Raw genomic sequence first — 14,833 nt, 5'->3', positions numbered from 1 at the left:
ACACTCGTCAGCTTGACTCTAGAAGCAGTCGTGTCCATCCCACTGCCTCTGCAATTGGGGTTAGATCAATACATCAGTGCAGTGTGATGCCATCCTGGAGGGCACGAGAACGCTCCTGAGGGCATGATTACTTTTCAGTCACACTGACCTTTCAGAAAGGGTCATTCCATTCTAACAGGGCAGGATTCCGTCATTATAAAACTAGTGAAGGAACCAGCAGGGGCAAAGATCGGAGCATCACGAAAGTAACAAAAAAAACAATATATCAAATTTCTCTCAAGATCGGAGACAGAAAGACATCGAATACTGCGGAAGTGACAGAAATACACCGACTTTCCTTAGTGAGAAAAAATATAATATGCCAATGAGTCACAATTCCATCTGCTCCCCTTCGCCCCACTCACCCGTCAGGTTCATGTAGAAGGGCTGCCGCTGCTGGACAGCCTCATTGCATAAGTGAAAGCACAGACGGTGACGTTAAAAAACACAAGAATATACATGCAGGCAATGACGTGGTCAAAGCAGTGGCGTAACAAGGCTGACACCGGCCATTGTACAAAGAAGGAAAATGCCCCCACATTCCCTGGATTGGCAGTTAAAAAGACAGGTATAAGCGGGGTACACTGGTCCAGAGACCCTTGGGTCCCGGTGTAACTTCACCTCCTGCACCATTGATAGCTAAACCCCTGATCCCAAGTGCCCTCTGTCTGAGCCTATTCTCACTTACACCAGAGACTGTCCTACTTTTAGCGCCTCGTCGGTGATAGTAGCAGCTATATAAATGCACTTACAATACAATACCATAATCAGAGGCTGCTATAAATACAGAGCAGGCCAAGGATGCGAACAACAATTGCATTAATACAGAAGAATTCAGCATATTTCTTGCAAAGTGAGCAGCGTGCAATTCCACACTATTCCGAGGTCTTTTATATAATCTCGCTCTTAACCGAAATTGTTCTGTAAAACCTCAGCTGAGTTCATCACAATTTCGAGTCATTTTTGTCATTACTAGTTTGATTTCTCTTGAATCTGTAAGTCTCCCTGCCGTAAAATTCTACAGTAGCTCTTCTGGCGGGGAGGCATTCCGAGATGGGCGCTGATTTCTGACAGGCTTGCATGGGAGACAGGAGATTGGCACAGCGCGTGCCTGTACGTGGTGAGCGCGTGACCTGATCCGATTCCGGCCTGCAGCGTGCGTGTGCCCATCTCCTGGCTCCTGGGAAGCAGAGCCGGTGACTATAGGTCTCTGGCGAGACAGCGCTTCGCGCTGTATTCACCACGAGACCTAAAAAGAGTGTTTTTTGGATAGATTTCATGTCTAAGATAAAGGGTTAATTTAGTTTACTTTTGAGTTGTAAATGGCTCCTCATGCATCGCAGGGCACACTCCCCACAGACTGATACACCAAATAGCCAATAGAATATGGTGAGAGGGATAGACTCCTCTGGGTGGAGTCTAAGCACTGCTCTCTGTATATTTTAAAGATTTGCTAACAGTAGGTTATGCAAAAAGGCACATTTCTCTTCGAGCCACACCTACAAATGAAGAAGTACCCCATGACTTATGTAGTATGCTCACTTTATGGTTATTTTGCTGCATAGGAACAACACCAACTGTTTCTTCCCCCGAGTTAAGCACTATGTTGGGCATTCTCTTAGAGAGTTCAATAAACTTTTTCTGATATTCAATGGTAGAGTCAGCAGGGCTTCCGAGGCCCTAGTAAGAAGACTAGCCAAAGCCGAAAGAGAACAAAAATCATCTATACGATCTTGGCTCCACATGCCATTGGAATTATTTTAGTCTTTGATTCCATATGTCAACTCAATGGATCAGAATAAATGACAAGTGCAACAGCTTTATTTTAACCTGTTGCAGGGAAAACTAATATGTGCAAAACATCAGTGATGATGCCTTTCAACTTTTTTAACTGATTTCAGTGGGACTTGGCTAAATTTCCGACTTTCTAATTTAGATCTTGGTTTGAATGAGGCACTTAAGACTGATCAGTTTGCGTTTATGAGTACGCGAAGCAGTACTACAGAACTACTCTTTTACGTACTCTTACATACCTTTTGTGAATTGGAAACTTCCAGCTGTGCATTTGTAAAAGTGCAAAGAGGGTACGTTCCTTTCTATCTGTACCTAGTGTATATGAATATTCCTTGAATATGCCCATTTTATCCTGACTTTAGATGTCTTGGGACCAATTCGCAAACGCATGAAAGAGCAAGTAAAGAAGTACTACTTTACAAACTCCAGAATGTCTCTGTGAATAGGTCCTTATGTTTCTAGAAGTATCTGAAATGTGTTTTTATTTTTATTTTCAGTGCCTGGAGATCGTTTGAATGGTGGACCTCCAAGGAGAGGAAACCGAGCAGGAGGAGGTCAACCTAGAGGAAACCCGCCCGGTGCAGACCAACCAAGAGGAAATGCACCTGGTGCAGATCACCTACAAGGATACCCACCGGGAGCAGACCAACTACGAGGATACCCGCCCGGGGCAGACCAGTTAAGAGGAAACCATCCAGTGGGCCCTCAGAGGAGAAACCCTTGGCCTCAGTATGACCCTTTAGTTGGTCCATTACAAGGTGATGATGGTCATAACCCTTTAGGGAGGGGCCCTCAGCATGCTAGGAGAAACCATGGTGGCCAAGGCCATAACAGAGGAAGAGGGCAAAGAAATGGACCTGAAAACGAGGGACGGAGAGAGCGATATGAGAACCACAATGGTGGCAGAGAGCGAAGAGCTCCGCCACAAGGGAATCCTTGTTTCCAGGATGCAGCACAGGGCCACGAGCAACCTCAGCAGGTGAGGAGGCTGGGCTATAAAGCATTGGAAGAACTCCTTGATAAAGATCCCTCTGAAGTGGTCATTACCCTTGCATCCCACTCTGGGCTGAGGGAGTTGCTCTCCATGCAAGCCATTAAACCTGATTTCCTGGAGCTCATCTGTCAGGTGCTGTGCAAGGCATGTAGCTCCAAAATGGACCGTCAGAGCATTCAGCACCTTTTAGGCATTTTAAAGGATTCAAACTTTCTCAAGATGTGTCTTCCCCAGTATGTTGTGGGCATGATGACTGAGTATTTACCTGCCCGGAGGCACCAGTATCCAGCGCACATTGGGAACATTGTTTCCCTTCTGCAGGAACTGGTGAGTGTCTTCCCAGCAAGTTCTGTCCAAGAAACGTCCATGCTTGTTTCTATCCTGCCAGCATCAATGAATATCCTGAGGGCATCTGGGGTGGTTATTGCGGAAAAGGTGGAGAAGAGTGTGGAAAAAATTCGAACCAATATTCAGCATCTGCAGGAAAGGAGACGAGAAGGAACACTTCGTGTTGACACCTACACCGTTCTGGATTCAGAGGACGAAGACCGGGACAGTTACCGCACAGTTACCATTTACCCTACATACAATGAGATTCACAAGAATGACAAACCTTTCCTTCGTCCCAACATGCTCTGTGGGAGATATGATAGCACTTCCATCTACCTGGACACGCACTTCCGCCTCCTGAGGGAGGACTTCGTCAGACCCCTTAGAGAAGGCATCTTGGAGCTTCTTGAGAGCTATGAAGATCAGGGCTTGCGAAAGAGGCGTTTTGATGACATCAGGATCTACTTTGATACGCGGATCATTGCTCCCATGTGCTCCTATTCCGGCATTGTCTACAAAGTCCAGTTCGACACGCAACCCCTGAAGTTTGTTAGGTGGCAGAACTCCAAGCGTCTTATATATGGCTCCTTGGTTTGCATGTCCAAGGACAACTTTGAAACATTCTTATTTGCAACTGTGTCGAACCGTGAATTAGAAGACCTGCAGCATGGAATTGTGCAGCTGCGCTTTGAAAAAAGCCAGGAACTCTTGGCAGAAGTCCAGCCTTCTGACTCTTTCCTTATGGTGGAGACCACAGCTTACTTTGAGGCCTATAGGCATGTCCTAGAAGGTCTGCAGGAGATTCAGGAGGAGGATGTGCCCTTCCAGAAATATATTGTAGAGTGCAGTAGAGATGTGGCACCCCCCAGATATTTGCGAATGGGTGGCACCTATGATCTCACATCTTTGCTCGAGAGCAGCTCTGGCGCAGACAAGCCACCTGTAGATCCTCCACATTTGCACATGAGTCGCACCATTGACATTCTTCGCCCTGAACAGTGGCCTTCAAAGGAAGCTCTGCACTTGGATGATTCCCAGATGGAGGCGCTACAACTTGCTCTCACCAAGGAGTTAGCCCTTATCCAGGGGCCACCAGGAACAGGTGAGCCACAGAGTACAACACATTACCTTCCACATGCACTCAACTCTGACCCTTGCCTCTTAGTATTCAGTAATGTCTTGAGATGTCACCTCGCCCAATTCACAGCATGCTACCTGGTGATATTTTTGTTCATTTGAACCAAAACTTACAGGGTCCACCTACTTATAAGGTACATCGGCTTGTACCTTGGAGATTTGAGGTTCTTACAGACTCCTCTTAATACATATGCAGAAAAATAGTCCACCATGGTATGTGCCACCCAGAACCTTATCTTTGATGACTCTTGGGCAGAATGCCCCACAGTCCCAGGCCTCTCCCTTTCCGCTTGAGGGCTTGCATGTTCTCTGTAGCATCTGTGTAGAATGACTGCCACACTGGGTTGACCTTCACTTTGCTTGGCTCTTGTGTGGGGTGAAAATGAAGACTGAGCTGCTGGTCACAGTGCTTTAAAAGCCTCCAGCACCCTAGAATTTTAATGAGCTGGTTGAAGTGTCTGTAGTTAGCACCAGTTCATTGTAAATCTTGAGCTAACATTATAGCATCAAGCTGCAAGTAGCAGAATAATAAGAGTCCAGCGTGGGGGAAAAAGAAACAGTAGGCCTTTTTGCAAAATCTGAAAGTGCGCTCCATGGTACAAAGGATGTGGCAATGGGTGGCATACCCATTGTCACAGAAGTGAGTGGCTGATAGTATTCAGAGGTTGGAATGCAATATGTGTGGGCGGCATTTTCAAGAGCTAGGACATCTGAAAATTAAATACTGGTAGACTGTATTGGAAAAAAGGGTTAATCTAAAGAACAAACATAAAGCTCCATGATTACTCTTTATGTTTTGTAGCTTGGTGCCCTCTGTTTTCAGGATATGATTGCAATATTGCAAACCTTTATTTTCTCAAAATCAATAGAATATTTAACCAAAAAATTAACTTGTGGCCAAGTGCCACAAATGTGTGATGTTTTCAAGGACAGAAAACCCAAAGGTATAAAATAGACCATGGCTAAGGATTGTTTTAAGGTACAAAAGGCCCATTAGTTTGAAAATGCATCTAACAATATACATAGAAATTGAATACTTTCTATGTCACAAAACTTACAAAGAAGAATTTCCGAATATTTATTCAATCACATAATAGAAAGGAACTTTTATGAAAGTGGGAAAAAAGAGCCAACATACAAAGGAAAACAGCAGGGTAAAACCATAAAAACTCCGACATTTAAAAGGGAGTGACAATTAACAATGTTGCAAAGACCATGTCACAATTTTTATACTAGTGCTATTGTACTTAAAAATCGTTAATATTCAATTGGCATGGTACTGTTTGTGGATGACATTTCAATCCCGATAAGCGATATAGGGATCATCATTAGGACTTAGATTATGCCTGAGATTAACAATTGTCTGCGAAAAAGAGGGGAGGGAAAAAAGTGAAAAATATTTAGGGAAGGTTACGGTAATCATGAAGATCCAAGCTAGATACAGAGATGGGCACATTATTATACCACGCACGGATGTGAGTGAGTGGCGTGCAGCCCAATATATACAAGGAGGTGTCAAAAAACATTACATTGTGTAAAAGTGCCTAACTAGAGCTACTTAGAGGAATAGAGGGGGATGAACCTATAAAAAACTGGCCTAGTCATAGATCCAGTGTGATGAGCCAGTGGAATCTCTTGTAGGAAGGGAACTCTATGCGGAAGAGTTAAACAGCAATGATAGCGAACTGAGGGAAACAAGGAAATGGGAGGATGAGGGTGTGGGTGTGGTTGGATGGAAAAACAGTGATGGAATAATGTGGAGATTAGAACAAATTTGTGATGGTAAAAAAATCAATATGCTACCCAAAAAATTAAAAGGTGTGGTGGGTCTTGTATTAGTTTCATTGTATTGCCTTGCATTATGTTTCTCGTAGTCTGCAGAACACTTGTGTGATATCATGTCCATGAAAAGAATCCAGTAAATACGCCTTCCGTTTTCACAGTGTTTATAGGTTTCGAGAGAGACTGAAACTCCAGAGATTTTGAGCTTTGAAACTCAAGAAAGCAGAGAGTAGTGAAGAAGACAGGGCCAGGGAGGTAAGAGAGTGTGGAGGGTACAGACACACACTTTCTCCACTAATTAGTATACTATTGTTGAGTTGGAAAGTTTTTTGATCAGATTTGAGACCTTACTGAAACAACTGAATAGCTTATCTGAAACTTGGCAGACAAGGGCATCTTAAGTTGTTTCCATGTTAGCCAACACTTAAAAAACCCCAATGCCAACAAAACAAATCTAGCATGTTTTCAACTGCGGGTCTATAGCTGAAGCAACTTCTAATGAAGCATCCTCTGTTGCTGTGAACAGATCCTCGGGTCCAGATTCACAAATGTTTATATCACTTAAGTGCTGTGCAGAAATTGAACTTTGCAAATGTAAATTCTACATTCTGTTTTGCAGGAATTGACGGGTAATAATTTATGTTCGTCTGTAGAAATAAGGAACGTAGGTTTACCGTAGGGGGCGTAAATACGAGTTAGTAGATGTGTGACCTTCATTAACCTCTTGCAAATACTTAACCAATGTAGAAATGCATGTAAATTTGTCCATGTCAAATGTAGGAGTAATTCGATTTCCAGGGAGGGAAGGTGGCACCCATTATTTATAGGGTGAAGGAAAAGATGCCAGTGTTAATAAAGATTTATATATATCATTGATGCATTTAGTTTTCTACGCAAATGACAATCATTTTCACACATTTTTGTACTCTAAAAAATGTATGATTGTGGTAGATTTACTCCAGAACAACTAGGATTTTTTTTGATCCCGAAAACATCTAACGTGTGCTTCAAACATAGGACTAGCCATGTGACAGCAGATTTCTGATTTATCTGTGTGAGGCTTTGTGACTCGGTATCTGGGAGATCAATACCGATTTCTATACGTTGTTGATGGCTAGTTCAATGAGGATTGTTATACCACAGCTACTCATTTCTCTGTCTGATTCTACTTGTTCCTGATGGCTATTTGTAGGTTTTAAAGACGCCTGCATTATCTGAAATTGGTAGGGTTGGTATAGTGGTCCACAGAAAGTATGTAGCCGTACTAGGTTTCATTTAGCTGAAAATGCTATGTTCGAGGCATATGGGCTGCAGATGGTACATTTATGAATAGATCGCCATCTGGTGTTGGGCTCGGATGATTGCACTTGTTTTTCTCTTGGAGAAGTCTTTTGTCGTCACGACACCGATGACTCCTCCTTTGGGTGCTAGTGCGCATGGGCATCGGCTCCAATCTTAGATTGTTTTTTTCCGCCATCGGGTTCGGATGAGGATCGAAGCGCTCCGGATCGACTTCGACAAAAAAGTTATATTTCGGCGCGTATTCCCTTTCCAATTCGACGGTATTGTTATCGAGCGCGAGTACATTTCCATTTCGACGCGCTTCGACGTCAACAACAAGATTTCCAATTTCTACGTCGACGAGACCGGGAGGCCCATCTCGACGTAGTCCAGCCCGGAGTCCATGGAAAGGACTCCATTCAAAAAATGTCCAACGTGTGGTGCTAAGTTCCCACACAAGGACCTACACGAGGTGTGCAACCTCTGCTTATCCCCTGAACATGAATCCAGGGACTGAAGCCTGCACGGCATTCTCCTCCAAGTCGACGATTAGAAACCGTCGAGCCCGAAGACACGAGGCGTCGAGAATGCAGTCAGAGGCCATCCCGGAGCTGTTCGAGGCCCAGCACCCCGAAGAAGAAGAAGAAGAAGATGGGGACGAGTCGGGGTCAGAAGCGGACGAGTCTGACGTCAAAGAAATCGACGTTCATCAAACCGTGAGTGACGACGTCCCTTTACCAAAAAACCGACCCCGCTCGGTGTCGACCCCGCCTTCGAGCCCGGTCAGACAACTGAAAAAAGTTTCCGACGCCCCGCCTTCGGGCTCGGCAACGAAACCGAAACACTCGGCCTCCCACCATGTTGGATCCGAGAAACGGCCCACCTCGACATCGACACCGAAGCTCCATACAAAGGAAAGCTCGAAGTCGAAACATTCCATGTCGAAACCGAAACATGCTTCGACGTCGAAGACTTCCTCGACACTGAAAATATCGGATTCGAATAAACTCTCGGTGCCGAAAACACAAATTGACAGTCAGAAGCAAAAGCACCTTCCGGAACCAAAAACTTCGGTACCGACACAGGAGCATCAAACAGATCCCAAACAAAAGACTTTGTTTATTGATCCACAAACTGGCAAGGTAGTGACAAAACTACCTAAAAAGAGGAAGAATGAACAGTTGGACGACAAAACTCCTCCTCCTAAAAAGAGAACAATGGGGACAAATACAACTCCTCCCCATTCTCCACAGCCTAGAGACACACCCTCTTCTCCTCTTCCTCACACTCTGCCAGCTATTCCTTTGACACCACGCCAATCTACACCTCTAACAGATGTAGAAAGTGACATAGGAGAGGGGGAACATCCTAGGGATGATGAAGACACTGTCCCAGAGGATGCAGACCCATGGGAAGATTATAATGTAGTATCAGACAATGATAACGACCCTGAACTGTATCCCTCAAAACCTTCACAACCTGATGATAATACAGGTTTTGCACAGTTAATTAATAGGGCAGCAAAATACCACAAGGTAGAATTACATGCAGAACCTCAAATAGAGGATTTCCTTTTAGAAACACTACCTGCTGCACAAAGAACATCAGGAACACTACCAGTGCTTAAGGGTCTCCTCAATCACACATCAGAAATATTCAAAGACCCGGTGAGGGCTAGGGTATTAAACCCAAGAATTGATAAAAAATATAAGGCAGCCCCAAAGGGCCCAATATTTATCAAGGGACAAATACCTCTGGACTCGCTAGTGGTCACAAACGCTCGTAAGAGAGCAAACACATTAACTACAGGAGAAGCTCCTCCTCCTGACAAGGAGTCTAAGTTAATAGATAACTCTGGCAAAAGAGTAGCATCCCAAGCGGCAAACAGCTGGTGCATAGCTAATACGCAAGCGCTACTTGCACGTTATGACAGAGCTCATTATGATGAGTTAGAAAAACTCATTACGCATCTCCCTAAAGAACATCAAAAGAAGGCAGATCAGCTCGTACAAGAAGGGAAGATAATAACTAATACTTCCATTAAGTGCGCCCTAGACGCAGCAGACACTGCAGCAAGATCCATAAACACAAGCATCATGCTAAGAAGACATGCATGGCTCAGAGTCTCAGGGTTCAAACAAGAGGTACAAACATCCTTATTGAACCAGCCTTTTGATGAGGAAACACTTTTCGGCTCAGGGACAGATGAGGCCTTAGAAAAGATGAAAAAAGACACAGAAACGGCTAAATCAATGGGAGCATTGCAACAGCCAACTCAAAGAGGTTCCTTTCGTAGGTCCACCTATAGAGGCGGATCCAAGAATACAGGTACAAGCCAGCAATCAACCTCTTTTACACCAACATCACCCAGAGGTAATTCTAGAGGCAGTTACAGAGGTAACAACAACAAGGGTAGAGGTCGCGGAAACAACAACAACCGCAACTCTCCAACCCCAAAACAGTGACTTCATACAGCTTCCCCCAGACCATATAACACCGGTCGGGGGACGCCTATCACAGTTCCTACCTGTCTGGGAAAACATCACATCAGACAGGTGGGTGAGACAAATTATCCAACATGGTTATTGCCTGGAACTGTGCGCCGGGAACCAGACCACGTATATGGTGCAGCGCCAAATATCACTCCAAACCTTTGCTTAAAAAAGTGAAAAGAGAGTGCATTTCCACACATGTAGCGCCACATGAAGTGTCTTAAGGCAGCCAGAAAACACACTTGTCAAACCATAATGGAAACTGCATTTGTACTGCACTACTTTTGAAATGTTATGCCGCCAATTTATATCTCTATTTTATTTCATCATTTGTATTATTGTGTGGCAATGAAGTGAAGTCCATCTGCTCAGAAAGCATTTATCAGAATGCCCGGTCACAGTTGTGTTCATTAAGTTTCATATGTGGGACTTGACTGTGCGCGAGCTCCATATGTGTCTATGAGCGGCATCTAGAGACAAGGTAGGTGGCCGCGCACGTGGGCAAGCGAGAGGGAGCTGTGGTCGTCGGGAGACACCATCACTGAATGTTGTCTAGTGGCTGTGTTTTAGCCATGAAACCAGGAGACTTCACATCTAAAACTGGGTTTACCATGTTAATGCTGGTTCTAAATATTGTATTAGAAATATCTCGCCATGCACTGGTGTTTCCATATGATGGATATTTTCTTGGCATTGCCATCAAAATCCTCCCACCCCAGGGCTGGCCTAGATGGAAATTGTGGCTTCAGGAGATAGTTTTTATTTTTGACTTCTTCATTTGGCTAAATACTGTGTACTTAGGCATTCTTATTATGTTTACCTTATTTTTCTTCTCCCATTTTTTGCCAAATTTAGGAGCACTTCGAATCAGACTTAAAAGTTCTAGTAAGTGATAGATTAAAAAACTGGACTGGAACCAAACACACTCTAGCCATACTCACAGGGAAACAGTCCTGTCTCACAGTCTCCAACAAAATGTCCTACAGTGGAAGTTGTAAAGCCTTTGGGGCAAACAGCACATCATTTCAGTCTCGGATCTCCTACTTTACAAAATGTTTTGACCTTGGTCAAATTATACTCGTCCTAATTATACTCGTCCTGCGCTTCCGGCCCCTTGTCTGTCAATATGCAAGATCTTCAGAGCAAGCCTAGTAACAAGATCTATTCTTAACACTTACATTACAATAAAGATGTGAAGATCTGAAATTTTTAACACTTCCCAGTGTTAGAAATGTATCCCAATGACTACTGAAGTCATGAAGTTGTTGCACACTGTAGAATCCACCACATTCCTTAGCACTGTCTTGTCTGGCTAGTGTCTACAGAGGCTGGTTAGTAAGTCATTCAGGTTAATTCACGGTCTTGACTGCATTTAAACCTCGCAGGAGGCGCCCACACCCCAGTCAGAAGTTTAGGGCTACTTAATTATAGTAACTCGCATTCCTCTTCATGCAGACAAATTATTGCTGGCTGCTGAGAGGCAATTATTCACAGCCAACAGCAAATGGGGCTGAAAGACAACACAGGGACACGCAGCGATGTGACCCGTTGGGACCAGCCTGGTCGCACATGACTCCATATCCTCCTGCTCGCTACCTCTTCTTTGCTGTGCCATTCGTGACTGACACGCAGCAGCTGGCGTAGCTAGAGCTTCTGGCGCTTGGGGCTATCCCCCAGATTGCCGCCCATGGCAGGTAGCCGCAGGGGGGGGGGGATCTGGGGAAAAATGACAGCGAGCAGCAGGGGTGGATTGGCAGGGTTTAAGTTACGACGCCACTCTCTACTCCACTGCATAAGAAAGGGTGTGAAACTGTGGCGTAAGCATAGAGCAAACCTCGAAGGACAAGTCTCAGTTGATGAAGGCCCACCAGCACTAAAATGGTAGCTAATTGCATTAAGTAAATGTATCCCTTCATCCTCGTTACACCACTCCATACTTAACTGCTGCTACAAGACCACAGCTGTAAAACCACCCGCTAGACATCAAGCACAACACCAAAACAACTCCCCAATAGGTCACACTCTACACCCACACTCTACCAAACAACAACCGTATTTAGAAACATAAGCAAAGCTATAGCTATCTCCTTTTTGATCCACTCCATACATGTCATTTAAGAAACACCCCTCAGGTCCTTATGCATGCAACCAATGTCACATAGGCCACACTATACACATTCATTCTCGAGAACGCCACTGAAGTTGCACTGCGAGATAGTGCTCAGGAGAAGGCCGCTGAAGTTGCACCGCTAGATAGCAGTGCTTGAAGTGCAGGGCTCCCAGGCCGCCATGATCCGTGGGTAGTTTCAATTTGGAAAGTTCTACTCTACACCAGTGATTATTTAAAATTAGGTTCCTAGCATGCCATCCTGCATGTGGAAGAGGCTCTTGGATCTGGAAATTGGTAGTTTGAGAAACAGTACAGTGATCTTGACAGCATCACCATTTTAGTCAGGTATGCAACAGGCCTATTATGTTTGCTAGGGGTTTTCACCCTGAAAATTGTTTTAAAAAGGTGGTTAAATATTCCATTTTAATGCAACAAAAAAAACATAGGTTCTATAGGGGAGATGATGAAATATTCCAGTACTTTCAGGGTCTGCCTCAGCCCCCTCAGTCACCCTTCTGTCAGCTTCAGAGGAAGATGGTGATCTGAAGCAGACACTGGTGGCCTGATATGTGCACTGCAGTGTTTCTTCAAAAAATCATAGTATCACGAACACTGATAATGAAAATGTAGAGAAAATATGAGCAGTGGCCAGGGACAAAATGTGGCGACTTATATGTGGCAGGCATTGACGTTCATTGGTCCTAACAATTGCTTCTGCAGAAAATTAAAGTAGCTTCTACTTTGAATTAAAGTGCTGATGCCTCCAAGCAAGCAAAGCAAGTGAGCCGAACCCTCAATAGAACAGCTTCCTTGTCTCTTCCATCCATGCATCTATCTAATCATTCTTTCACCCTTCCATCCACCTACTGGCATCCACTATTTCACCTTTAGATTCTGTCAGCCTTTAATTTTTTCATCCATTAATCAATATTTCCCCATTCTATCCATTTGTCCATCCATCCAATTTGCCATCCATCTATTATGCCATCCATCTGCCCATCCACGCAGTCTAAAAACCAACCATCCACTTTGCAACCCATCGATCCATTCACTCTGCCATCCATGCTCTTTGCCATCCATCCTCCACTCTGTTATCTTACCATCATGTCTGCCATTCATCGATCAATTGTTATCCTTTCATCAATTCATTAACTCTTCCATTCATCCACTCGGCCATCCATCAGCCTACTCTGCCATCCATCCATCCTTCTATCCTCTCTTCCATCCATCCCTCCATCCCCTCTGTCATTCACCCTCTCTGCCATCCACTCTGCCACCCATTCACCATCCATCCACTCTGCCACCCATCCATTCATCAACTATTCTATCTATCCATTCAACCACCCATACACTCTGGCATTCATTCATCCATCAATCCATCCACTCTGCTATCCAACCACCCATTCATCCCCTCTGCCATGTATCAATCCCCTCTGCCATCCATCCGCTCATCCATCCATCCATTCATCCACTCTGACATCCATCCTGCCATCCACTCTGCTATCCAATCATGCATTCAGTCACTTTGCCTTTAATCCATTCACGCTGCCACACATCCATCCCTTTACTTTGCCATCCATCCAATCTGCCATCCACCCATACATTCATTCACTTTGCCACCCATCTATTCACCCTGCCATCTATTCATCATCCATCCACTATGACTTCCATTCACAGATCTTTTCGCCCACTCATCCATCCCTTTACTCTATCCTCCTTTCAGCTGTCCCTCCACCTATTCATTCACTGAACGATTTGCTCTGCCATCCTTTCACTTGTCCATCCACCTATCCATTCACTCACTCGCCCATCCCTTTACTTCACTATACTTTCATGTGTCCATCCATCATCATTCACTTCTTCTTCCACCCACATATCCATTCATCCTCCTACTCATTCATCCCGAATTCCTTTTTTTCACCCTTTTCTTCCAACATTCCTTCTTTCTTTCCCTTTCCATTTACCCAGCTGTCGGTTTTCGTCACCCCTGCTTGCTCTTCTATTCAGGCGGTATCCTGCATTAAGGATGAGCTTTTGACTGCCGAGTGATAGACAGAAGTTGGCCATAAAGAACGCCCCTCCCCCACCCAACGCTGTAGCTGCTAAAGAGGGAGTTCACGACGTCCCTGGCAGCAAGCAGTTATAACAAAAATGGTCTACTGCATGGAAAACCAACTGATTCGCCTCTCCAACAAATAAAGCAGTACGTGCTGACTATTGAAAAGAGAAGTAGCACTCACTTTAAATTAAAAAGAAAATCTGGGTACTTTTGCCGTGATACATTCTGCCCTTAGTGCAAAGCGCCACAAAGGTTTCGTCCCAGAATATCGTTGCAAATATATAGTTTGATACATAGATTGTATCCTATATACTGTCTATAAAATATTGCAAAATGTGAAATTAATATTAGAAAATGTATAACCAGTGGCACAATAGTGTTGGAAACAATATTTAGGACACTATATTTATGCCAGGCAATTTTTTTGTATATGATATTATTGCATACAAACACCACAGTCTCTTCAGTTCTCTTACGATGCACAGGTTTAAAATACTAACCGGATCTGTTTTGGGATTACAATCCAACCCTAGGATGTACTTCTTACTTTATTTCAAGATTTGATGGTATGTTACATATTGTATATAGCGCACCTGTGCCATTGGTATGGCTTTGCAGCACTTTGCTGGTGTGTACTTTCCTATATGCACTTCCCGCCGATATTTTGCCTCTTGACATTAGAATGCCACAATAGTGTTAGTCTCCATATTCAGAAGTACAATCTCAAATCACGTGCTTAGAAGCAGCCGTTTCTAACTTAAGGAGCATGTTACAAATGGGCCACAGAGAGCTATATCCTAAACATTTCAACTCAG

At 44.2% G+C, this 14,833-nt stretch overlaps 1 protein-coding gene across 1 annotated transcript in view; it reads left to right on the top strand.

The window, feature by feature from the left end:
* ZNFX1 (zinc finger NFX1-type containing 1) overlaps positions 1–14,833 on the top strand; it is a 115,329-nt gene that overhangs the window by 27,114 nt on the left and 73,382 nt on the right. Inside the window, exon 3 of the mRNA XM_078651884.1 lies at positions 2,331–4,259. Within this exon, the coding sequence (XP_078508010.1) occupies positions 2,331–4,259 (1,929 nt within the window). The remainder of the gene's footprint in view (positions 1–2,330; positions 4,260–14,833) is intronic.

This window comes from Lissotriton helveticus, chromosome 7 (genome assembly GCF_964261635.1).
Source record: "Lissotriton helveticus chromosome 7, aLisHel1.1, whole genome shotgun sequence".
In the NCBI taxonomy this organism is placed as follows: domain Eukaryota; kingdom Metazoa; phylum Chordata; class Amphibia; order Caudata; family Salamandridae; genus Lissotriton; species Lissotriton helveticus.
The sequence above is the reverse complement of the archived record's forward strand: the minus strand, read 5'-3'. Positions and strand labels throughout refer to the sequence as shown.